The sequence below is a fragment of the Stegodyphus dumicola genome, chromosome 3 (genome assembly GCF_044657685.1).
Source record: "Stegodyphus dumicola isolate Sdum_Otavi_A_Nest chromosome 3, ASM4465768v1".
NCBI classification, from domain to species: domain Eukaryota; kingdom Metazoa; phylum Arthropoda; class Arachnida; order Araneae; family Eresidae; genus Stegodyphus; species Stegodyphus dumicola.
In genome coordinates, this window is record NC_140770.1 from 276,053,089 (window position 1) to 276,079,497 (window position 26,409).

General features: G+C 34.6%; 1 protein-coding gene and 1 long non-coding RNA gene across 3 annotated transcripts in view; one reads left to right on the top strand and one right to left on the bottom strand.

The window, feature by feature from the left end:
* Window positions 1–26,409, top strand: part of LOC146998345 (uncharacterized) — a 138,777-nt gene that overhangs the window by 97,808 nt on the left and 14,560 nt on the right. The gene's annotated exons all lie outside the window — the stretch shown is intronic.
* LOC118187604 (uncharacterized) lies at window positions 903–26,380 on the bottom strand. 2 transcript variants are annotated; one of them, XM_085812406.1, is made up of 5 exons: window positions 26,225–26,380; window positions 13,634–13,757; window positions 11,859–11,998; window positions 6,555–6,747; window positions 903–1,248 (listed from the first exon to the last, which is right to left on the bottom strand). In XM_085812406.1, exons 1-5 carry the CDS (start codon window positions 26,265–26,267, stop codon window positions 1,029–1,031), a joined length of 720 nt encoding a protein of 239 aa, XP_085668532.1. In that variant the 5' UTR covers window positions 26,268–26,380; the 3' UTR covers window positions 903–1,028. The 2 variants fall into 2 exon arrangements, with proteins under 2 accessions (XP_085668532.1, XP_035213749.2); XM_035357858.2 differs by lacking the exon at window positions 26,225–26,380 and adding an exon at window positions 17,016–17,168.

The window sequence follows — 26,409 nt, forward strand, 5'->3', positions numbered from 1 at the left end:
TAGGCGACAGTGAGTTGCAGTAAATGGAACGCATCTGATAGGTATACGAGCATACAGACCAGTCTGCCGTAAGCGTCTACGGTCTGCCTTGAAATTGTCGTACCAGTGGCTGAAGAGAGCTGACGAGACAGGCTGAGGCTGTGCTCCACCTGTTTCTTTTGGCAGTGACTGCCAAATACCGGTCCTCATTCAGCGTTGTAACTCTGGGACGACCTGTGCTGTAACGTCTACTCACATTACCATCATCTTGGAATCATTTCCAAAGCCTGGAGATGACACTCTGGGCAATTTCAAGTTCGTCTGATACTTCCAGCTGGGTACGCCATATTCCAGACGGCCGATAATTCTACCACGTAAAAATCATCCAAATGCGTCCTTTGTATCATAACTGTTCGGTTATTGCACTGATATGCTTATAAAGCGCCTGCGAACAATTTTACTTCTTTGCCTGTATTCTTTATATATTACTCTCTTACACTCTCGTCATTGTGACGTACCATCGGTGTCATCTGGTTACTTCCTGAAATTTGCATATGATTCTTGTAGATGTGTGTAGTGATTTTACAGGTGATATATTTATTTTAGAGTTCGATTTCCGCGTGACTCCGAATTATCCTTAATTTATGGACATGAGTGTGTATCTCTAATGAAAATCGTTGAAATAAGTTTAAAGGAAATGCAGGAAAAAGTGCCTATAATTTAATATTCCATACAAACAGATGACGTGGTGTACCCAGCAGATTTTTATTTTTAAAATAATGAAGTATTTTTAAAATTTGTTTTTTAGTCATGCTTACTATGGCCATGAATAACATAAGCGATAAAACATACCAATTGCTTTAGGATGGTTAATTTTTAAGTGAATACTGTGATTGTGATTCAGATGTTTAGAAGCAAATGCCTTTCTGCAATAAAACCAAAACAAGCTTTAATTTAACATTTCAATGTTTACGTATTGACATTCCATATTCTGTTAAAGTTAATACACAGTAAGCAATCGATTTGTCTGTTTTTTCTAATTATATGCTTTAAAGAAGACCTTCTAGAGTTCTCATCAGGGACTGCTTCATAGTTTCTGTCAAACTCAAATTCGGAATAACGGGCCAGAGCAATTCAGCCGATCTATCGGAACATCCCAGTGTTCCGTAGTCAGCTCGACGAGCAAGTTCTACCGTAACATTTCGGGCAAGGCTTGAGCATTGGGCAGCTGCATAGTCGGCGACACAGGAAATGACGTAAACGTAATTTCTAAATTTGGAGAAAAGGGTATATTATTTTTATGAAATAAAAAGGAGAATGAAAAGAAACAAGTATTTAACTTTTAACCTAAAAACTCTTTAATAGTAGCAAAGTACAATACAGTCTCTAAATTTTGCTCTGGTGTGCAGCAATATTTTTCAAATAATTTGAATAACAATTTATTATCAATGTTCATTATTTTCTATAACTACACAAATATATTTTTCTTTCCCTACACATTATAAACATTATTCATATAAGATATTTCTCCCGCCATCTTAGCATGCCTTCATGGTGTAGCGGTCAGCACGCTCGACGCCTATTCGAGAGGTCCGTAGTGCGAGTCCCGGTGAGGGAATCTCTCCTGCTTCGAAATAACCTGGTGTCTCTGCAGCCGCGATCGAACTAAAAAGGTGGTGAATGATGATTCTTCACCATCAGGATTTGGCAGTTGGGTCCCCTAAAACCCCAGTCGCCCTTTAAAAGGTGGAGTATATAAGATATTTCTCCAGCCTTCTTGTCATGCCTTCGTGGTGTAGTGGCCTGCACGCTGGGTGCTTATTCGGGAGATCGGTGTTTGGAGACACGGCGAGGGCATTGCTCCTTTTTCACACATCTACTCCATCTTTCCCGTGGTCTCCACCAAGGGACTCAAAACAGACTTCTATCTACAAGAAGCTTTCACAAATAACGGAAGATTTCCCGAGTACTTCAACAGGTTCTGCCAACACCTTCTAGATAGTTGATGGCGTTGGTTCTGCCATCAAAACGTCAAATGCGCTTGCGGTGCTTCAGCTTCTTCAGCAGACGTCTCGCATTACATCCGCGACTTTCCACTCTTCTCCCATCACTCCCTTCCTGAGCTCCAGGTATTGGAGTCTCAGAGACCTTCTCCAGGATTACTACGGACAGCGGGACGTCAGAACTATCATAGAATATGTCTATTCTAAGAGAAACATAATCATAGCGGATAACCAGGTCTAGGCACTTGATGAAATGTAAAGGCAGCAGGCCTCCGTTCATGTATATATGTAAATATCTCTAAACTAACTAACCCTCTTTGCTAATTTTATATTAACATACACAAAACATAAGTTAGAGCAGCCAACAAAAGTAATACACTAAAGTTAAATGTGTTTATTAATAATAAGGTTGAAAAGATAAACAACTAAAAAAGGTTGCTGGTGCAAGGATTCAGGATAACATGACTGACTTCTAGTGCCCATTAAGAGGTGAAGCAAACGAAATAATAATAAAAAATAGTTTCTCCTGCTCGAAATAACCTAATGTTTCTACAAACATAAGATAATAAATTAGTCCTACGTTTACGATATTTTCCATTTTCCTTTCAAATACTTCTAAACATGAACTAGACACAATGCTGCAAAACGAAATTGAGTGTTCAAAAATTAATTAAAACTACATATGTTAAAACTCACACCACACTATCTTTATCTCTTTCTGACCATGAACATCAGTACACCTGTTTCAGTAAACAACACGAGCTGTAACTCTAAATTTTCAAATGATTTTGTGTTTTTTCGCGTAAAATTAAATTGATGGGAATAAATAATCTATAGACCAGCAATTCTCAACCGGTGGTACACAAGGGCAAAATGTGTTTTACGCAAAGAAAGAGAGTGTTTTTAACTATTAAATTCAAAAATCTCGTGAGGGAAAAAAAAAAAAAAAAAAAAAAAGGGTGATGACCAGTTTCCGCTAATTTCTGTTTCACTTGCGTTCGTAGAATTTAGAATTCTTTAACATCTGTTAAATTTATAAAGTATACCTAAATGCAAAAATAAATATTTCTTATTCAAAAAGATCGAATTCGTGTGAATTTAGTTTGACTTGAAACAGTAAATATTTTTTATTATATAAAAATCCCATTTAAATTTTTTACATTAATACAATGTTTTTCTCTCGAAACCTGACAAATTAAATTGCATATTTTTTAGTTGAATTTTGTTTTCATTTTATATTTTTACTAATTTTTTACATAATGGTTACAGTAGGATTTTATTATAACATCACTGTTACTTTTAAATCACCAAGGTTCTAAATCCTCAGACTTGGGGGAACAATGCTTACTGCACTTGTTTTACTCTCCGTCATTGAAGAAAACAAATTTTTTCTAGAAGTAGAAGTGTTTGTTAGAATATTAATAACTGTTACATTATTTTTAGAATTTCAACTAAAATATTTGAAAACACCTTGTCAAAAAAATTAGCATGATTTAAAATTAAGTATCCATTAAACAAGCGCTCGATTATCCGAGCTCAAATCGGTCCCATTTACCTCGCATGATTGAGGTTCTGCTTAACTTATTTTAGTAGTTCATTTGTCATTTTATTAGTGGACATATATAAAGTACTTTTACGTAATTTTTTTTACGTTAAAAGAATCAAATAGGATAAAGCTATTACGTAAACAGATATCACTGATAATCATGTTCTCTAACAAAACAGCTTCACAAGAGATTACCAGAATTATTCGGAACCTTTGGGAGAACGTCATTGAACAGAAGATTTATTGTACCGCAGATTAAAAAGAAAATGTTTCCCCCAATAAAACGAAACTCTACGAAACATGTAACATTAGTAATATACTGTCTAGGTGGGAGATTCTGAACTGGTGGTATGCAAAGAAACAAAGAATTTTTAATATTAAATTCAAAAATGTCGTAAAGAAAAATTGCTAGAAATTTCTTGTGATCGAACTGTGATAACTGAAGATTTAAAAAATGACACTTGTTAACTTTTGGCTGAACCGAAAAAAACAATTTAAAAGGCATTTCAAATAAAGCTATTAATTTTTTTTACCTTTCTGCAGAACGTATTTGTGTGAGCAAGAAATTTCTTCCATGTCATATTTGAAAAATAAATACACACGAAAATTAAAAGTGGGTCCAAATTTTACGGTTTAAAAGAAGTGAAATTACATAGACATTAGGAGTCATGAAAAATGAGTTATGCTCTCGCCGGGATTCGAGCCACCGACATCTCGAATACGCGTCCAGCGTGCTGACCACGACACCACGAAGGCATGCTAAGAAGGCAGAAGAAATACCTTATAAAAAAAGACCAGACATAATAAAATTGACCTCCTTTTAAATTAGCCTATATTTCACACTCAATTTTAGAATTAAAGTATTATACACGTACCTTAAATTTTCATAAATAAAATGGTAACCAATTTTCAATTTAATAATATTTTTTATGTGTGCATATTTAATACGGATAGCCAATAAGTTGTGCAGATTACAAAGTATTTTTTAATGTTTTTATTGAGAAATTAAAAATAATGCGTCTTATAATGGTGGTACTGTGGTTTTTCAACATATGTTTAGATGTAACGCGTTAGTCAAAAGGTTGAAAACCGCTGCTATAGATTAAAGACTATAATAATTATGGTTTTGTATGGGTCAAATAGGAAGATATCTCTGATTGTGAAACACAAACATGCTGCTAAATCGGCTAATATTGCGAAGGGGAGGAAATCGATTAGTAAACAATAATCAGATACGTTAGAGCAGAGGGTTTCCCAACCTTTTTATTCCTAACAGCACAAGCTAGAATATCTGTTGAACGGCGGGCACCATTCATGTTTTCGCGGTGAATTTATAGTTGGGATAGAGTTAATAATACATGCACATAAAAAAAAAAAGACATCGGTCGCATTTAGCTTTGTGCTGGACGCAATTTTTATTTCATTAAAAATGAGAAATCTTTCACGTAGACTTTTATCGAAAAGTAAAGCATTTTTATTGTGGTCGCACAGCAACGGTCAAACGTTTAAGAATCAGCGGACCCGCGGCAATAAAGTTGAGAATCCCTGCGTTAGAGCATGATGTAAAATTTATATATATATTTAAAATATAAAACACATTTCCTTATTCCGTCACATACCGTTTTGCGAATATGTGAATTTTTTAAGCCTGAAAAATGCGTGTCTGCGATTTTATCGTCATACTGTGATTTGTTGGTGCTTTATTTTTTTACTACGCTATTCTCGAGATGATGGAAATTGAGGAACTTTTTAACTGCTATATTATCGATGGCAATGTTTTGCAACCTGCGATGCTTTTTCCTTGCTTTCTTTTCTCAGACGATGTTTTGCACAACTGCAGTTTCACTTGCAGTTCACAGTGTGCATTTAACTCTATAATGTACGAAACACAATACGTTGCATTTATTAACTTCTTCGTCGTCCGTAACGCATCTAGCGCGTTCAAGTGAAACTACAGCAGAGAAAGCACCATTAAACGCTACGAAAAACAGACGGCCGCTGGTGGGAAATTTTCGCGGACAGGAGAGGACGGCAAAAGGCTTAATATTCTATTACCGAGCAAATACCATACCGAAGATACTGCAAATTATACCGAGCATCTTATTTAAGGTTAAATACTTTTCTGCAGTGAATATGCGAGGCTTTAAGGATTCAAAATACAGTACTTCCTCATTTATTAAATCACTGAAATACTTAATGCTTCTTAATGTTGTTAATTTATTTACTGGAGCATTTGTTAACCAGTCTCCGTTACGAATCCGAAAACAAAATTAATTCGGTTTATGCTAAATTGGCAGTTTTGTCAGCATTACTTGGTACTTTCTTCGTTAGCTGGCAGTAGATAATAATGAGCGTGTACCATTTACCGCTTAAAACAAACAAGAAGTTTAAAGAAAACGGATGACTTTGATGGTGAAGAATAAATCTTTTATGAAGACAATATGCAACTTAGAAATCTTCGGGTTTTAATTCTGTAGAAATTAAAATAAAATACTTCTGACCCTATGAGATTGACTCGCAAGTTTGCTCTCCGTCTAAAATATTTTGAAAAGCTCTTCAGAAGGTTGTAAACCTTAAATAATCCTCTTCTTTAACCTCAAACCCGTGGCACAGATCGAGCTTGAAAACTAAGCTACGTCACTTGCGGTTATTTGAATAAAATAAGCTGAAATTCCGAATGAATTCAGAGTTAATTTAAGTAATCAGAGGCTACTCTAATTAGTGGCTTTGTATTTTGATGACGCGTAATAATGTTGGCTAGGGAAAATGGCTAAAGCCGGAATATCGACAAAGTTGGGCGACAGAACGTAAACTGCAGGCGACGCTTTCAAAAACTTCAACCACAAAATATTCACAACCCTCGACTTAAATACAAACTTAATTTGCATACTGATGAGGACTGTGGGAAAGAGATATTACAGTAAAGGTTGAGATCATAATAATTGGTTAATTAACATAAACTAAAATAAAATACTCTACAAATTAAATTCTAAGGTATGTGTAAACTTCAAGTCAGAAATCCTTACAGGCAACGCAGTTTCCCGTAGTTTAAATACTCGGTTCCAGATGTCTTACAGGTTTCAGATATTAGGTAGTCTTGCTGCATGTGATGGGCACTGAAATCTTCGTACGTCCAAAAGAGGTCGGGCTTAGAATCGAAGCAAACCTGCTTAAGGTTGTCCTTTGCATGCTTGTAGCAAGGTATACTTTCGATAAAGGCTGAAAAGAAAAAAACATAGTCGTATATGTCTAACATAATCGTATCGTAAACATAATCGTATATCTTTCTGTCCTTGGAAATGGTTGGTTTTGTACTAAAGATTGCCGACTTAACAGTGTTTCTGGAAGGAATTCCCAGTAATTCTTCATGTGTTGTAGTTTACCTCACTAAAGGTGCCTGATATCTTCCTGTAAACGGAAGCAACAAGTAAAGCATGATATTCTGTTACCGTGTGCCTTCAATTTTTTAGCTAATTTAATCGTCGAAAATCGAGGGAGGAAAATTATGCGAACAATTTAATTTTCGAAAAACGTAATTATAGTTAGATTTTAACAAATGAAACTTAGCCATAGATAAACTGCAGGTAACTATCACAATATTATTTCTTTAAAAGAAACCAGCATTCCAGTAAGAATACATAGCAATATTAGCATTACAATATCTAATAAGAAATCTTCGTTCCTACTTCTCTAACTTAAATTTTGCCCTTTTTTTCGATTGTTGTTGCTTTACTACTTCTTAGGCTTCAAATCATCCATAAATAATTAGAGAAGGTGAATATGCGAAATCATAAATGTTCAGTTTGCGTTTACTTCATTCTGAAAGGTTACCTTTTATATTATGTTGGCATAAAACTTAGGCAGACTCGACAAACTATTCCGGCGTCATCTTCGCAGGTAATGTGCGAGGGTTGTCTTTATTTGTAAAATGGAAACATCCATTTTGAAATTTAGGGGAACTTAATCTTTGAATGTGCTAAAAGAGAAAACTATGATAATATTTTTAAAGTTTTTAGATCCTGCTCTAAAAGGCTAGGGGAGAAAATACTGTACACGGAAGCAAGCAACTAAGTGAAGAGGGTCATCACATGTGTTTTCATTTGAAATCGGAGACGTGAGAAAATGAGTTATACCTCACCTAAATTCGAACTCCGAATCTTCAAATTGCTAGCCGGATGGGCTATCGGTTACACGGCTAAGAATACACAGTAGGCAAGGCAAAATTCCTTCATTTCCTTCCTCACTCAAACGATGACTACTTCATTTTAATTGGTCGCAATTTTAGAGCTTTGATATGTTTCAGAAGCAACAGTTACACCAGCAGATTACAGATGAGGGAAGATGATAATTCTTCCTAAGAGGGGGAATTAACAGTGAGCACCGTTATAAATGCAAAGTGGCTATTACTAAAAACATTATTCATTTTCACAAATAAAAACTTTGTAATTATGTTCTGCGATTTTATACGTTTACTGTTCTAGTCGTCACGGAAAATTTCTCATCTTCACCAAATTCTGATAGCTAGTTCAGGGCTCAAACATTTCCAAGCATATACTATAAGAGGTATGAAGTTGTAGGTTTTTCAAGGCGATAAGCAATGGCAAATTAAGGTAAAACTCCTTTAAATATTGTACTAAAGGGAAGGGTAGAAGAAATAAAAAAAAATATTTAAAAATATTAATACAGTAAAAAATACAAAATGACATATTTTATGTTTAAAGGAAGAGTTAACATTAAAGAAGTACTGGTCCGAGGAATTTGCTTTGCTTAAGATGGAAAATATAGAATAATTAATGATATGATAGTTTTAGGTAAAACTATAAAAAATAAAGAAAGATTATACTGTAGTACTGGATTATAAATCTATTACGTGCGTTGTGAGCTGTGTCTCCTAGAGACTCTGTTGCACAACTGCAATTCCATTCTTTTGCCAATTTCCTGTTTACTTCATCATCATCATCATGTAGTGAAATTAGCTACTGTTACTGCGGCAGAATGGCTAAAATAACTGTACTCGTGAAGAAATCATATATGGTTTTTTTCAAATAAGATTGTTGCAGTATTGGCTTCTAAAAACGCTGTACAACAAATGAATAATGTATTAATTCCCAGATGCAAATGTTTACATTCTTAGATGCAGGCGTGGATAACAACTTCGAAGACTAATGTGCAGCAGTTTCGTGCCTAGAGTAAAGGATGGATATAATTAAGATGAGGGTTTGGATCTTAATATCTTGGAATTTGATGAGGAATACTGATTATTCATGATGGTTTCGCCACTTTCAATAGTAATTGTGGTGCAGTATTATAACCACGGATTTCTCCAAAAACTATCAAGCTACCCCTTATCATGTTCATTTACTTGATCAAGCATTGTTAACCGAAGCGATGCCGCATATCTGCATGACAGTGCACCAGATTACACTAAAAAATCCATGACTGAAAGCGATGTTCATGAAATCGAGTATCAACATCTTTCATGTTCTATATAATCCTTGATAATAGACTTACTTGACTTATATTCTTATTATATAATATTTCTTTTCGGCGTGATTACGATTGTTACAGCGTGCGTAATCAAAAGACTCAAAGGAGTTTCATTCAATGCATCCAGGAGAACGATCAATATGATGCCATTAGCGAGAAGGCCTTTGGATTGTTAACTCATATAAATCCACTGAAGTTTATGGTTCTCGATGCCAGATTGGACTTGACTTTGAATGTGAGGAAAACCGACCTATGCACAACTGCTCTTCGCTTTGAAAACCAATAATACTTGCTATCCTCCTGGTGAATGGCTTCATATTTACACTGATGGTTCCCTTTTGGATTTAAACAGGGCGCTGGTTCTGCCGTCTTTCTGTGATTTGTTTTCCTTTTACTTACATGTTGACTCTCATACAACCCATTTTGACGGTGAAGACGAGGCCATCCATTTAGCCCTTCAATAGCTTTCTGCCCGTCTCTCTCCTCTTCATAAGGCCGTAATTTTATCGGACTCAAGTTCTGCTCTTCAAGCCTTAGCAAGTAACCTAGGAAAACAAATTGCTCGTGTCCAGAGTTGCAAGAAGCTGTTGAGCAGAATTCAGACAAAGGTTGTTTTCCAGTGGGTGCCATCACATTGTTGCCTATGGGGAAATCAGATAGCGGAACCTTTGGCAAAAAGATACGGATATTCTCCAAAGTTCTTCCAGAGACCTATCTCTGCTAAAAAATCTTTTCATTATGCTGCCATTAGTGCTACTGAAAATAAGTCATGGAGGGTGCTGTTAAATTCTGTGTCTCGTACTCTCCTATTGCTACTGCTGTGGCAGAATGTAGACTATTGACTGGACATGGCTGCCTTGGTGCTCGTTTGTTTCGTTTAAATCAGACTGACTCACTTTTATGTGCTTTGTGTGATTCTGGAGAAGTCATGGACTCTGCTCATCTGGACGTGTGCGCTGCACTTAAGAGTTTGGACTGTATTGTAAAGGGTTATTGGGGAGCTCGTTGCCTAATGACCTGATGGTCAATGGCCAAGCATTTGATAAATAAAATATAATCCTTGATCTCATCAGCATTGGTTCTATATGGAGTAAGCTTTACAACACAGTTAGAGAATAATCTGCTCCTGTTATTTATTTACAACAAGAAGTGAAATTAACCTCTCTTGATGCAATACAATGGCAAAAATAACTTTAATCGGGGCGTATCCTTGAAACGGTCATTTTCAAAGCAGAATTGCTACAGTATCGGTTCCCATAACAGGAATTGCAGCCTATTAATGATGTATTACATTCCAGATGCAGGTATTACAGTCCCGTTGTCTAGGTATTACACTTCAATGTTTCTAATTTCTAAATGAATTATTCGATAAGCTTCTATGCAATAATCTTCAGTACGTGGTTATAAATTATATTTTACTCATTAATTTGTCAAAACTATCACATGCAGATTTAGGTTTTTCTTAATTTAAACTGCATGATTTGAATATATTGTTTTATATATTAACATATATTTAGTGACGATACGCGAAAATACAAACGTGTACGAAAAATTTTACTTTCTGTAGAGTTTTTAAAATAATTCCCTTTTCTTCCCTTCTCGAACGGCGGTATTTATATTATTAAGTGTAAATGTGAATTAGATTAATTAAAATGCTTCCTGAAACAATTTACTCTTTAGCAGCCCAGACGGTATAGTGGTTAGGGAAACCTGACTGCGATAGGGAAGGGCCGGGTTCGAATCCCGGAGAAGGCATGCATGTAAAATTGTCTGTCCATTCATAGGAGGAAACGGTGGCTGCCATTCATAGGTGCCTTCACAATAAAATGGCACCTCTTCTGGCCTTAGTAGTGGCCAGTGCCTTTATAGGTAAGTGCCCGCCATTGGGAGCGAAAAAAAAGATTACGCGTGCGTGCATCTTAAAATGTCTCCACCACCCTTTTTGGTTGCGATCGGCTGCACAAAAAGTATATATATATATATATATATATAATTGCAAAAAAATTCTTTTGAAAAAATATTCAATTAATTTCAATTCCCCCCGATGAAATGGCATTGAGATTCATTGAGTTCATCTTCTGTTTTTGTTAATTTTTCTTTGCATTTCATTAATATTTTGAAATAGGGTTTTGCTTGTTTGAAATGTTCTGGTTTTAACATTTTTAAATTCTTTGTTGTATTTATATGATTTTTTGAAATTTATTAATTATGAATTTAAATGTCTGGTCTTTGTGAAATATTAGTTTTAAATTTCTTTATATTTACTATATTTAATCTTCTTTATATTTAATCTTCTTTATATTTAATCTTCTTTATATTTAATCTTCTTTATATTTACTTATTAATCACTTGCCTGTTCCGCATTGGCCACTCCTAAGGCCAGAAGTGGTGGCCGTTTTATTGTGGAGGCACCTAATAGGCGGCCACCTTTGCCTTCTATGGAAGGACGGACATTTACAACTATACCTTCTCCGGGATTCGAACATTTGTACCGCAATAGGCTTCCCTACCGTCTGGGCGACAAGTAAGCGGTTATGATTTTGGTTAAATTCGATATATATGAAACGTTTCGATTTATTCTAGTCGCAAATTACGTTAAAAATTTTGGTTCTAAATGCAAAGTGTTCCAAATGAATATGATTAGAAAATTATGTACAAGAAAAACATTTCGATAATGTAATAACTGATTGTTCAGTAATTGCAACTCCAATTAATTATTTTCAATATCCAGCTTTGTATTTTTTAGAATGTAATTTTACAATAATTATATCTTCGAACGTATTTTATATATTTTTTCACGTATTGATTTCAATATGTCTAAAAATAAAAATTGTATCACTTACCTTGATGAAGTGAAGTGCTGTTATCACAGATGTCGTTTACAATATTCATAATACGATCGTACACCATTGGTCTGTCGAATATTACCACGCCACAAACTTCTTCACGTGTTCTCAGACATCGTAAGAACTCCTTAACCATTCTGATAGGAATGAGGCACAACTTTAGTAAATAATTTTCATTAGTTTTATTTATTTTGTTTTCCAAGAAACAAAGGAAAATAAAAATTCTTATTGCTATAGAATGTACGGAAGCATTTTACTAAATGCTTCCATACATTCTATACCAAGCTGAATCGACACAGGAATTGACAGGAATTGAATCTTATTCAGATATTATTTTTAACTACAATATCTTATTTACATGACAGTAATAGCTTATTCTGTTTTAATCTGAAATATTATTTCTTCATCTCATATACTTGCTTTCTTTAGGAAGCTCTTCCCAGTCAATCATTTGTTTCATGAGTACTTACGTAATAGGTTTTCCGGAAAATAATGCCGGTTTTTAACCTATATCTTTAAAATATTATAACTCAACTCAAAAGCAATTTTATTAATCAAAATAAGCACCAGCCGACTGAGTGCATTTTTGGCAATGAGATAGAAGTTTATTTATGCCGGTAGAATAAAATTCTGGAGTTCTGGACGCGATAAAGTTGTCAAAGGCGTTTTTGTTGTCAAAGGCGTCAAAGTCAATTAAGAGTAGAAAACCAAATTCAGTAATGCATAATTCGTGATGGGGATTTTTCCAGTAGGCAAGAGTTTTAACTTACTTTTGGATTTCTGAAAAATTTGGTTTTCTACTCTTAATTGAATTTTAATTAATTTTAACTGTAGTCATTTACTTGCTATTTTAAGTTTCTTTTCTAGTAATTCACAACATCTGGTTTTTTATTTTTTTATTTTATTTATTCATTTATTTATTTTTTGAATTTTACCATTTCCTGTATGAATGACAAAACACGAATTGAGTATTTGAAGAGTAAGGTTTGGGAGCAACTTTCCCTTGATAAGTCGGTCTCCTGCCTGCTCAACATTTATGCACCTATGCAATTTTTTGCAATAATATATTTTTTCATGATTTCAGGTACGTACAATTAACTTACATATGATCATAGAATTTAAATGATATTGTAAATTAGTTCGCAGCAATAATAATGTTTTTTTGCGATTAAAATTTCTTAATTAAATTTTAATTTTATATTTGCTTTATGCGAGCAGAGAATATTTGTTAAATATATATAGATACATATAGTTTTAATACTACCAACTGTAGTAAAAACGGAAGAGGCATAACTAGATGTTATAGCAGTCCCGTTTTAAATCAAAGAGTCCTTAATCATACGTACAGACGTCCTGGAAAAATAAATTGTCCAAATATATTCGTAAAAATTCAAAAAGGATATTACCGAAAGTTTTGACGATTACAATACTTCCTTTACTTCGTACAAGGAAGTAAAAAAAAATTAAATTGCACTATTATTAATGTCTTGAGTGCATCTACTTCGTTATGCCTCTCCATGCATACATATTAAATCGTTATATATGTATAAATAACATGGATAGCCAAAGTAGACTTCAAGATTATAAATTATTAGCATGAAACAATATTTAATAACTTATAATTCCCGTAAAACATTGAGGCATATTAATCTGGGAATTTCTGTGAATATAATGCTTACGAACATAATTTTAGAATCGCGTTTAAAGAAAATATGTCTATATACAGGCAAACATTGTCTCATTTGAAGCACTAATTACGAAAAGAAACTTACGGACACTGTTCTTGAAAGCTCTCTTGATTTAACCCAACAACGTCATCTTTTGTCGCATTTTGTGGCGTACATGCATCGAAAGGAAAATCCTGACACATACCAGGGGGAATATTCTGGTCCTGACCTATAAGTACAAAGCTCTATTACTTTTTTTAAACGGTACGAAATTTCGAATGAACAAAATTTACAAACTCTCACAAGTAAAATGATTTCAGTATTCGCTTACTGTTATTACAGGAAATTAAAGTTTAGAGCGAAATTCCTGGAAAATCAATTTAGTTAATATTATTTAGAGTTCAATAAACAAAATTTTAAATGATGGTTACGTATTAACGTAACTCCCTTGGGGCAGTTTGGTGATTTTTTACAGAAAAAATCTTATGTGTACACCCCGTGACTACCTTGTACGGAATATTAAATTATACGCATTTTTCTTGCATTTCATTTAAACTTATAGGATTGAATTAAATCTACTTCGCCGACAGCGCATAAATCAGAATAGAATAAATGCATTCTTTAAAATTCACTCTATTTGTTTACCATAGCGACACTCTGGCGCTAGGTTCACTCAACAGTATTATATTTCGTTCATATTATATTTCAGAATGCACAAAATTTATATCGTTTAAAGAATTATTTAATCGCTGCCACATGCTCTATTCAAATACTATAATAAAACTAGAACGATGTATAAAAGAAATTAAGCAAGCAAAACAAAAAAGAAACAGTTTTTCACAGACGATTGAGTATTTCTCATTCAATTAATTCAGTTATCTCTTCGCGACAAGGCAAAAATACATAAAAACTCAAAATATCTGCATTAAAAATTACGAAGGAAATCTTAAACATTTATTTCCTCGAAAAAATTTCAGAAAGGATTTCCGCATAGAAGTCTGCCTTCTATATTCATTATACATTAAACTTTCTGCTAGTTTTTAATGTACCTGATTTCGGTTTGGATGTATATTGGAAGAAAAGGAATCAAGGTACAAAATCAGAGTCATTTTTTAATTAAAATCAAGAAAATACCACTTATTCATGAGATTTTGAGGAACTTTGAAATTTCAGGGCTAAACCCGTAACGCTCGGAGGGTTAAAGCAGTTTCATAATTTTTTTGCAGGAAAACAGTCTTTTATTCTGTCCTTACGTACAGATATCGGGCAAAAACATCGTTAAATTGCATTCTATAGCGGTCAAAACGGATATTTTCGTTGAAATATGCTGCCTGAAACTTTTCGCGATTACAATACTTCCTTTTTACTTCATACAGGGAAGTAAAAAGGGTAAATGTTACTTCTCGGGTGCAGGTTCGTGATTTTTCTTTTAGAAAGATATTCAAATTATCGACATTTATCTTAAGACTGCGAACATTATCGACACATGAAAAGAAAACACATTCTAGCAATTGGAAATAAAAATTCTGATTATTAATTAAAGATAACGTGATGCATTAATAAGATAAAATTCTTATATATTATTTTTCACCAAATTGTTCTGTAATTTTATGCGCTATTTTCCTCCCCAAGTTTTTCAAGCTCAAGAAAGCAACAAAGAATTACAAAGACTCGGTATTTGCAAACATTGGTAATACCTAAATAAATGCAACTTCTGATTGTTCCGTTTAGATATTTAGCGTCAAAACTATGTTCCTATTAAATGTTTACGCAGTTTCTTCCATCACTGTCAAGTTCCAAAAGGGCAATTTTTAAAATTGAGTTAAAGGCAGATAAAATCATTATTCGTTTATGAAAACCGTTGAAATTTTCAATACAGTAAAACGGAATGCATATGAAAATGGCAACCATCTTCCTTAACTGCCTCGGTGCAAATTTGCCATTTGCACAACAGCAGCTGAGGTGGTTGGTTCTGTATTTGGAATTTCGAAACTAGTCCTACAAAATTTACAAATACGACGCTGATTCTTGTTGTTTAACTTGTACAATAATCGTTATTCGACATGTTATTTTAACCTAAATTCTACTGACGTGTTTGAGACAACACTTACGTAATTACAAATGTTTAGAATCACGCAAGCGACCAAGACGTTGTTTACCGAAGGCATTGCATTTATCGACTATTCTATGAAGCCAGCGATAATAAGTATTTTTAACCACTAAGTAAACGACAAAGAGACAGAGGTATAATTAGTGTAATTAAAATTAAAATAAGGGAATAATTTAATGGAAAAATTAATAAAATGGTCAAAATTAAATTTAAATTAATGAAAAAATTAGTGATTACATTTATGGAATAAATTAATGGAATCTGTACATTTTTCTACTGAAAGAAATGCACGCGGCTAAAAATTCACATAGAATAAAAGAATACAATTCCGCCAATATTATTTAGACATGGGAGCCTATCTATACAAGGTGTATCTGATATACTTCAACGAACTTAGAGGGATGATAGCACTCATCAAGACGAACGAAACATGCAATGGAACATGGAGGCGCAAATAAGGTTTAAAGGGTGAAAAATCGCAAAATTAATAAAAAGATCGAAATCTCGCATGATGCTTATCTTCAAAACTGGCGGGGTACGAAGCTGGGTTTCTTTTCACTTTGTGCATATCCGGTGAAAAGGAGATAATCAAAACAGGTAGAAAGTGAAATAAATCTCTTGAGTGGGAACCCACGTATGAAAATTTTCTACATTCTTAGAAACAGACCAATAAACACAGCTTTGTAGCAAGCATGCGTTGTAAGTACATGAAACGCCAAGGACGATAGGTAGTATCATTGCGACTTGCGTAGCCACCTTGATGGAGTTTATCCGGCAAGATGGATTGAACATGGTGGCCCTGTTGCTTGGCCTTCACGCTTGCCGGACCTGAACCCTTTGGATTTCTTCTTCTGGGGACAGATGAAATTCCTCATTTATGTAAATCCAGAAGTAGTAGGAGCGCGTACTGTGGCCGCTGCAGCAGAAATCCAGGAAACTCTCGTAACCATCGAGCGTGTCCGCTAGTCGTTCCTCCGTCGATGTACTCTGTGTGATAATGTCCGCGGTCGATACTTTGAACAATTGTTGTAATTTTGTTTTCCTCTGGACATCACGAGCTATGTTGTACATAATTATGTGCAATAAGTAATTTCTGGAGTGTTTCTTGTCTCAGTTTATCCATCTCCAGACGCATTTTCTCGATTTTCACCCTTTAATCGTCATTTGCGACCCCATGTTCCGTTGCATTTTTGTTCGTCTTGATGAGCATTATCATCCCTCTAAGTTTGTTGAAGTATTTCTGATATACCCTGTATATGGGCTCCATACATATATCTAAAATATTATAAAAATACAAGACAGCTTTGTATCTGAGGCATTCCATAACTAATTAACGTTTTCGCCTGTTCAATGCATACACAGAACATGCTTTCTTACCTGAGCATAACCCGAAGAAAAGTACAGAGATGATGAACCACATTTTGATTGAAAGTTTCTAGTCTTCAGCTGGTAGCAGATTTGAGGTTCTGTACTACACCTAATAATAATAAACTACTGAAGGATAGTGCTTATATACATTTGTAAAAACAACAGATGCGGAAGTTTATTGTTGTACAAAATTCAACGGAAAGGATATCCGCAACTCAGCAATTAGTGTTGTAATCTGTTTGATTTGAAACGGGAGATAAAATATATAGTTCCTTTAGAATGCTTCCTTTCTGATTATAAAAAAAATAATTAACAAAACATACAGTGTAATTATTGCTTATTTTCTCCCCCCCCTTTTTTACTTCCTTGTATGAAGTAAAGGAAGTACTGTAATCACAAAAAATTCCGGGTATAGTATTTCAAAGAAAATAGAAAATAACCATTTTGACCGCTATCAAATGCAATTTTACGATGTTTCTCCGTAACGTCTGTACGTAAGAGCAGAATAAAGCACTCTTCTCCCCAAAGGAATTATATAACATATTTAAAGTACGTATGTATGTGTATATACCTTGCATAACTCGAAAACGAGCAGCTGATAGACTGTTGAAATTTTATACATGAGGGACTGCTGTAGCATGTAGTTGCGCACCTACCTTTTTTGGTCCCAATCGGCCGCACCAAAAGTGTATAAATGTATATACCCGCTCTGTTACTCGGCTCGGCGAGATCATATTTTGTATGCTTATATGTTGGCAAATTGTGCATTTTTTGCTTTAAAATGATTGAATTATGTTATTATATTCCGGTTAAGGTTTTTATGCCTTTAGTTAATCTGCATGAAATAGTTGTAGAATTATCAACAATTTACAAGTTGTACAACTGCTTCTAAGGCTACTTTTTTTAACCATAGCAACCATATTTGAAACTTAGGAGAGTAGTGAATTCAGTCTTTCTGCACCTTCAGTGTCTTTTTGCCTAATGGAGCAAAAGGAAACTTTTAGTTTCGTGCACCGTAAAAACATCCTTCTTGCCTGCTGGCCGAATTGCTAGCTTTTGAGTAGAAACTCTAATTTTAATTTTAAAGATCATTTTTTACTTTCTTTAACTGTATTTGGTGTTTTATATTTTTCTATATCTTTCAATTTTTAATAAAGGTATTTTGAGGTTTTTAATGAGGTATGTATTTTTGCCTTGCCGCGAAGAGAGAACTGAATTAATTGAATCAGAAATATATGTCTAATGAAATTCGAGGAAATAAGTTTAAATAAAATGCGTATAATTTAATATATCGCACATAGTTTTTTTAATAAATGTTTTAATTAAAAAATCGAAAAGTGAAATTTAAGCGAATAATTCAATTTTCAAAATACGCGGTTACAAACAAATGACAATTCTTGGTAATTATCATAATATCATTTCTTTAAAATAATTACATTCGAATATAAATACACATAATAATATCAACATTTCAAATCGGACGGAGATTTGGCTGATACCAGACGGCTAATCCACACCTGATGGTAACCACTCAATAACCTTGTAAAGTGTGTTGGGTGTCCCAAAATTAACGCAAGATTTGAATTCAATATAAAAGAGAGTTTTTAGTCTTTAGATATTTATGTTTTAAATGAATCATAAAGTACATAGGATAGGATTATTTATGGAATAAGACATCGGGCAAACGGCTTCCACGGCTTTGCTGGCACATACGCACCCTTTCGTCGAAATGTTTCATGACCTTTCTGCATAAGTGTGGCTTAATTTCGTTGATGCAGCATTTAATTTCCTCTTGTAATGCACGTGTGGTTGTGGAATTGTTGACATAGACCTTTGATTTCAAATAACCCCATAAGAAGAAATCCAATGGTGTGAAATCACATGATCTAGGTGGCCAATTTCATCACCGAAACGAGAGATTACACGATCAAGAAATGTCTCATGCAGTAATTGAATTGTTTCATTGGCTGCATGGCATGTGGCACCGTCTTGTTGAAACTGGCACATCAATATCATCCAATTTCGGCAGAAAGAACTGTGTTATCATGTCGCGATATCGAGCACCATTAAAAGTTGCTGCTTAACTAGCCTCATTCTCAAAAAAGTATGGTCCGATGATGCCTCCTGCCCCAAATCCGCATCAAACAGTCACACGTTGTGGGTGCATTTGTTTTTCGCTAATCACACATGGCTTCTTCGATCCCCAAACACGATTTTGGCGATTAACAAAGCCATCGTGGTGCTTCATCGCTTAGGATTATTTTGCTCGAAAAACCAGCTTCCACTTTTTGCATTAATAATCCATTCCATGAACTCTCTTCGCTGTTCATGGTCATTAGGCTTCAGTTGTTGTGTTAATGGAATTTTATAAGCATGAAGACACAGATCTTTTGTGAGTATACGCTGTAGAGAGCTTTTTGAAATTTGCAATTCTTGTTCACGACGCTACTACGCCGAATTGATGTTCCTAGATTTTCACCAACACTGCCACGCACTGCTTCAATATTAACATTTGAACGGCTTGTTTTTCGACGACCGGTGGGTTGAGCGTCTCCAGCTGATCCAGTCTCCACGAATTTTGCAATTAATCTTTTCACAGTTGATGAGGTTAAAACACTATTTTTACCATATTTTGTATAAAAGTTTCGAACTGCGGCCGCCAAACTTTCATTATTTTAAAATATTGTTCAATAACGAAGACACGTTGTTGTATCGTATAACGCTCCATTTTCACTAACCCTAAACTCTCGGCTTTCAAACTGTTCTTTTTTCATTGCCAACAACTTAATGCAAAAATGGTGCCAAATTCAAATCTTACGTTAATTTTGGAACACCCTTTAGAACCCGAGGGGAACCTCGCATGAATGAATCTTGACCACAGCTCTCAGGTGAACAAAAGACCCGGGTTTTGAAATAATAGTATCATCAGCAGTAGATAAGGCTACAATAAGCTGGAATATTTAAATGGCCGAATTAAGGTGAAATCACATGTTTGGGAAGTTTATTAAGTGTGAGAACGCCTACCACGTTCAGGCAACAAGGATTGCACGAAATAAGTTTCAAGCAATAAATGCAAGGGAAAATAAAAAGGGAAGAAATGCTAATACTGAAATAATGAATACAAACTGAATATTCTGAATAAAAATAATCAAGGGAATAACCCTGAGATGGAAAATCTATCTGCACTGCGGGAAAAAAAAAAAAAAAAAAAAAAAAAAAAAAACTGGAAGGTTTTAGATTTTAAATTACATCCAAAGGGGCGTTTTTTTACCATTTTGTGTGTTACATTTATTTCTTAAGTATCATGTTCTTTTCACTTAAACCATAAAACTCAATTCAACAGCAATATCGCAAAATAGTTTTAAAATGAGTCTACCTTTAGAATTTCCGATACGTAGCTTCTCGCGCTGGAGAATAAAAATGTTTTTTCTGCACAACGTTGCCATGGCTCGCTTTGAATACCTTGAGTTTTTTAATCAAAAATTCGTTAAAGGTTTACAGAATATGAAATCGATAATAAATGAAATTTCAAATTTGGTCTTCCACATGCCCATATTCGGAGGAGGATTACGTCATTCAAAATTCGATGGTTCTACGTACCGTGGTTTCATCACAATGACAGATATATACATACATTTATGCAGATTTTTCATTATTTAACTTCTTCAAATATAATGCAAGACTCTAACATTTGGCAGCAACAGTTTGTAAAGTGATTCGCCGTTTATAGTGATTCAACGCAAAATCGCAAAACGAAAACAATAGTCCTTCAGGGACAAAGCCCCTTTGGACTAAAATTTGCACCTGTATTTTCCGTTCTATGGGCCGATAGAAGAAATTCAAATTGCGATTTTCATGCTCGAAAGCGCCACTTAGGATATGTATCAGATTTATATATAACATTGTTCTAATTTAGGTATTTTGACACAAAATCGGACGTTCTCTGAAACGACATGCCAATTTGTTTCCATATTTCGATTCTACTTCTCCAATGATGCCTAAATATTAAATTTTGTAAAATTTCGTGCGAAATTTACTGAGAAATTCAACAATGTATCTTGTAATCAATAATGTAAATTTTTCAATTTGCGCCAAGAATAATTCACTCGTAGAATTTCTTAATATATAGCAACTTATTTTGCTTTCTCTTTTTACATTGTGCATGAGCGGTAGAAAGTTTCACCATTCCTATGTTATAATAATTACAACAAAAGTGCTTACCGTGCGAAAATGCTTAATTATAAAAAAAAAACCGCATTTGGCGTTACTATCGCTTTTAACAGATATGCCAAATTTCTATTTCTAATTTAATCAACAAACTCAGCAATGTAAAAGAAATGTTACCATAACGCAGATTTAAATATTTTTACTTTCCACGCGTTAGTGTTCATCAAAAGTAATGATAGATAATTTTTCTTTCAAATTTATTCTGTTTTTAATTAACAAATTAAACCAATTAAGAGCAATAAACGCAAGTTCAGTTCAATTATTATCAATTACTAACGTGATGCGCGAAATTACCTTAGCTGGGTTCATTAAAATCCATTATATGTTTTTCGTTTTAGTCCATAGGGTCAATTGGCCCAGAAGAGCTATTAATTTCGCTTTGGCATTCTGCGTCGATTAACGATAAGCGTTGTTTCATTTTTTAAATTGTTGCCACCCGATATTATCGCCCTGTATTATATTTAAAGAAATTAAATGATGAAGAATCTGCATGAATGTACGTATATTTCTCGCATTGTGATAAAACAACTGTACCTAGAGCCATCAAAAATTTAATAACATAATCTGCCATAGAATATGGGCATGTGGAAGCCCTAATTTGAGTTCGAAATTTGTTTTATTATCGATCTTATATTTTTCAAGACTTCAACGAATTTTTAATTAAAAGCCTAACCCAGTGGTGCCCAACCTTTGGCCTATCGCGAGCACATTTCCAAAACATCAACATTTTTGTTAACCATATTTCCAATCTTATGCGATACATCTGAAATATTAATTTCGGCAAATGGTTTTGAGATGAAGAATAATATTGGTTGAACTTTATGGAAATCAGAGAAGCGAAATTTAAAAATATTTTTCAGTGCATTTAGGTTTTCCGAGTATTTCTGTTTCAATTGTCTTGTGGTTATTAATATGGCTCGATAAATTCCGAAAATGGGTGAAATGTTTTTCTTCCATCTGATTTATCCACAAATTTTACTTTATCTGAAAAGCAGTTAAAGTCCCAGTCAAATGAGAATGGGTTCTTTTCCCAGAGATATTCGTTCAGTTTAGCTGTTATATCCGTGAGAAAATACAGATCGACTAACCAATTATTATCGTCCAATTCCTTATAACTTTCGTTTTCGGATTCAAAAAACTGCTTCTTTAGCGAAAGAAATTCTACAAATCGTTGAAGTACTTTTTCCCTGCTGAGCCATCTAACTTCGGAATGAAGCAATATGGTTCCATATTCGTCACTCAGCAATCAATTATTTTGTAACGTCTTGCAAGATATCTCCTATGACTATAAATGGTTACCATAGTTTAACAACTAAGAAATATAAATGAATGGTTATTTTTAAAATATTTTTTATTCATAGTACCTAATTGGGCTAATGAGCACATAAAAAACGATCGGGGAACACAAGGTTGGGTACCGCTGGCCTAAATGATTTCAAATTAAGCAGTGCCAGCACGATACGGGAAAAAAAAAAAAAAAAAAAAAAAAAAAAAAAAAAAAAACTTTATCTCCAGCGCGTGAGGTTCTGTATCGGGAATTCTAAAGATATGCTCATTTAAAAATTATTTTTCGATCTAAGATTACACAAAAAAATTTTACATGCTCCGCAAACTTTACTTTGACCGAAAATATATTCATTTAATTTTACCACATACGATACTCATTACCCTTTAATTACTGGAAAATAGGTCAGTATGCAAACTATTCAAATTTGAGATTTATGTAACAGTAATCGAAACTATGAATTTCATTACAGATAACATATTAATTACCTTTCTATTCTTGCATACTAATTTAGATCCATTCATAGGAGTCCAATATAATAAGTGCACTCATACAAGAAGTGAATTTTTCTTTTTCGGATACAAGAAAATAATTGACAAATATTTGAGTTCTGCGTGGATAGATCAAAAACGTGTCGAAACTCTCTTTAGAACTTTTTTTTCATCTATAGAAGCCAAGGTATTAAATCATGCGGACTACATTTTACGAATTTTTAGCCCAAATATTGAGGCTCAAAATTACTTCTTAACTTCGAGTAACATTTGGCAGATTTCGTAATCACGTTTTCGTTTATCTACTCCAGTACCTGTTTAAATGGGCAAAATAAATGAAAAATTAACCTGTGTAGCTCGCTCTAAATTGCCAAAGAGGCACATATGTTGCAATATGACAAATGAGGATTGTTCACCTGAAGTTGGGTTAAATTATTTGAATATGTCATTACACACGAGGTTTATTTGCCTGAAGGAAGAGGTAACTTCGTAGTTGGAATTTTAACGAAACTGTTTCGTAGTTCCTTTACAGATTGGAAAGCCAATCTTCCACCAGTGCTCATACTACCGGCATTCAGCTGCAGATGGTGCCGATTAGAATTCAGAAAATTCTCCTGATTTTTCGTAATTTCGATTATTGTCATTCATATCTGATGCTTTAACCATTTCCGGAACGCTACCTTTTAAAGTAGGAGTTTTGATTTAAAAAAAAAAAGGTAGGCAGTCTAATTAGGCCTAGAGGAGTACACAAGTAAAATTTTGTGAAGATAGCACTTATCGTTTTAATTCTGTGGGTGTGTCTAAAGTGGCACACTGATTGAATAGAGTTTCGAAAAGAGTGTTGAAACGAGCACTGTTGTCAATGAACTGACTGATGAGATACGGAGAAACAAAGAATACAGATTCTCAGTTGTCCTAGATGATCGGTGAGCCCGGTCTGGGCACACCTAGAGTTCGCCGTTTGATTTTAGGCAAGATTTCTAGGTAAAAATTTAAAACTAATACAGAATAAAGAGATTAGCCTACAGCCAAAAAAGTAACATAGAAATTTCTTTTCAAACAATTCCTTTTATACCCTAAAAAAATCTGGAAGATTTCTTTGAAAAATGAGGGTCTTTAAAATTGGCTAAAATATATATGGACTGGTTTGTGTTGAGCTGCCATCTACTATAAATAAAGAAGGTTCAGAGTAGCCTATAAATCCTTTTTCATTCACTTTTTTTGTGCGTACAGAAGAAAATTTTTAGGTGTGTCCAGACAGGACACACTGTCCCGCAAAGGGTTGATATAGGCTGGAGGCATTTTACCAACGTTAGAAAACTGTGAACTATGCAAGCCAGGGTTTTTTTTTTTTTTTTTTTTTTTTTTGTCTACAACGTCGTCGAAACGCAAGATTGCCATATATGTCATTTTATTAAGACATTTTATTTGAACTGCAACGGGTTGTCCAGCTCCTCACTCTTATTCTTCTAAAGTAAATGTCTATAGGAACCTACTGAGCTGTTAAGGGTCTTATCGCTTAGTTCGTAAGTAACATAAATCGTACACTAAAGGAGGGTTAACTACCCTTTATTTCGCTCAAAATAAGACGAACAGTTGGCCCTTTAGTCGGGCTTACAACAAAGCCTCCACTTGGGCTTGAAATCAAAATAAGAACTAACTGTATCTAAGATATTTAGCCTAAGCTAACACAAATCTGACGTAGTTGGCCCTTAATCTAAACTAGCCGTCGAATATGAAAGAGGCACGTAAGATACGACTGAGCGTAAAGAGGTTATCACATATGGCTACAGTCCTAGCTAAACGGGACTTTACTGAGCAACGAGATTCTGGTAGCACTAGTTTAAATGGGAGGATTCCTAGAAAAAATAGAGCCCCACTGGAAGCGAAGTCCCACCTAGTTACGGAAATCATGTTGCGGCTACGCGGGATTTTTTCAAACCTAACCGAGAATGTCCCGAGTAGAGACAACTAGTCAGACGAAAGTTCTGCTTCTCAAGGATCACGGGATCCCAGTTTGAGCGATAATCGATTACTGTTTGGCGTTCAACTCTTGTAGTAAGTGAGAATGGTAACCTAGCTACGTGTATTTCCCGGAATTGTGCAGGTTCTGAGAGTTGTCCATTTCAACGTCAAGTCCCGCGTAGCCGAAACATAATGTGATTGGGACCTAACATCAGCTTCTAGAAACTTATCTCAAAGGCAAACACGCGCTATTCGGGATTCTTAGCCCTCTCTTTCGAAGTAAGTTTGTAAAGATATTAGGTTATTTGAGTAGGAGAGATGAAAAATGAGCAACGCCTTAGCCGCGAATCGAACCACGGACTGGAATTCGGGCTCAGTGTGCAGACCATTACACTACGAAGGCATGGTAAGAAGGAGGGAGCAATACCTTATAAGTTGAACCTTCCTTAAATACTAATTCTTATTCATTTGCATTCAACGCGGTTCTAAAAACTCATTCTGGTAGGGAGTTGTAAATGGAAACTAGAAACGCTAGGAAAGCACAATTAAATTAAAATAACAGGTCTAAAATTAAAATACACCTCCCAGGGTAATTTGTAAGGATCTTAAGTTTTACTAAAGTTTATTTTATTTTAAAACTTTACTATCCTCTTTTATTTTCCACTTCCAGCCAGAATTAAACGCGTTAACTTGGTTATGCAAATTGTACTTGCCAACGCACAGGTATTTGTGGCTTTTTGCCAAGAGTTAGAGAGGGAGAAAGTGAGCCGCCTTGCCACTGTATTACACGCGAGCATCCAATCAGTTGCTGTCCGCCTTTAAGGCCAGAGGTTTAGTCCTCTTGATATTTAAAACGTATTGTAGTTTCGGCAGTTTGCGTACTGCATACGTAATAATTTAAAAAGAAAGTCTCAGTGTTAGGCATTTGTGTAAACTAATTCAAAGTGAGCTGTTATTTAAAATTTTAGTTAGTAGGTTTTTTTTTGTATTTTTACGTTCAGACCATAAGTGGTTTGTCTTTGTATCCCGAAGTGCGGAAGCACCTGTAATATCGTGGACAATAACGAGTAAAGTTATCCCTTTCTGCTTGTGTCGTCCATTCCACACATATTTGAACACATCTTGAGTAAGCTCCCTGTTCCTATTAAGGACACGTCATATTCCCGAAACAAATCAAAAGACATACATGTCCTGACAAACTAATTTACCATCTTTACCCTCCCAGAATATATAAAAAATATACATCTTACCCGAACACACTGCGAACAAAACTCCAAAAAGGATGAACCACATTTTGATTCGAATTCTTTTGATCCTATGTGTCGCTTAGCGGCACACACTTGAAGGACTAACACTTGTTCATGTAGTGAGTGACACACTGAAAGATGCTGTATTCTTATAGCCGGTCGTGACAATGGCTTGCGGATGTTATTAA

Coding starts and splice junctions, on each gene's coding strand:
- LOC118187604 (XM_085812406.1), bottom strand. CDS start 26,267: ATGTGGTTCATCCTTTTTGGAGTTTTGTTCGCAGTGTGTTCGG. Junction 13,758..26,224: donor TTTGTTCGCAGTGTGTTCGG/GTAAGATGTATA, acceptor TTGTACTTATAG/GTCAGGACCAGAATATTCCC. Junction 11,999..13,633: donor AGCTTTCAAGAACAGTGTCC/GTAAGTTTCTTT, acceptor CATTCCTATCAG/AATGGTTAAGGAGTTCTTAC.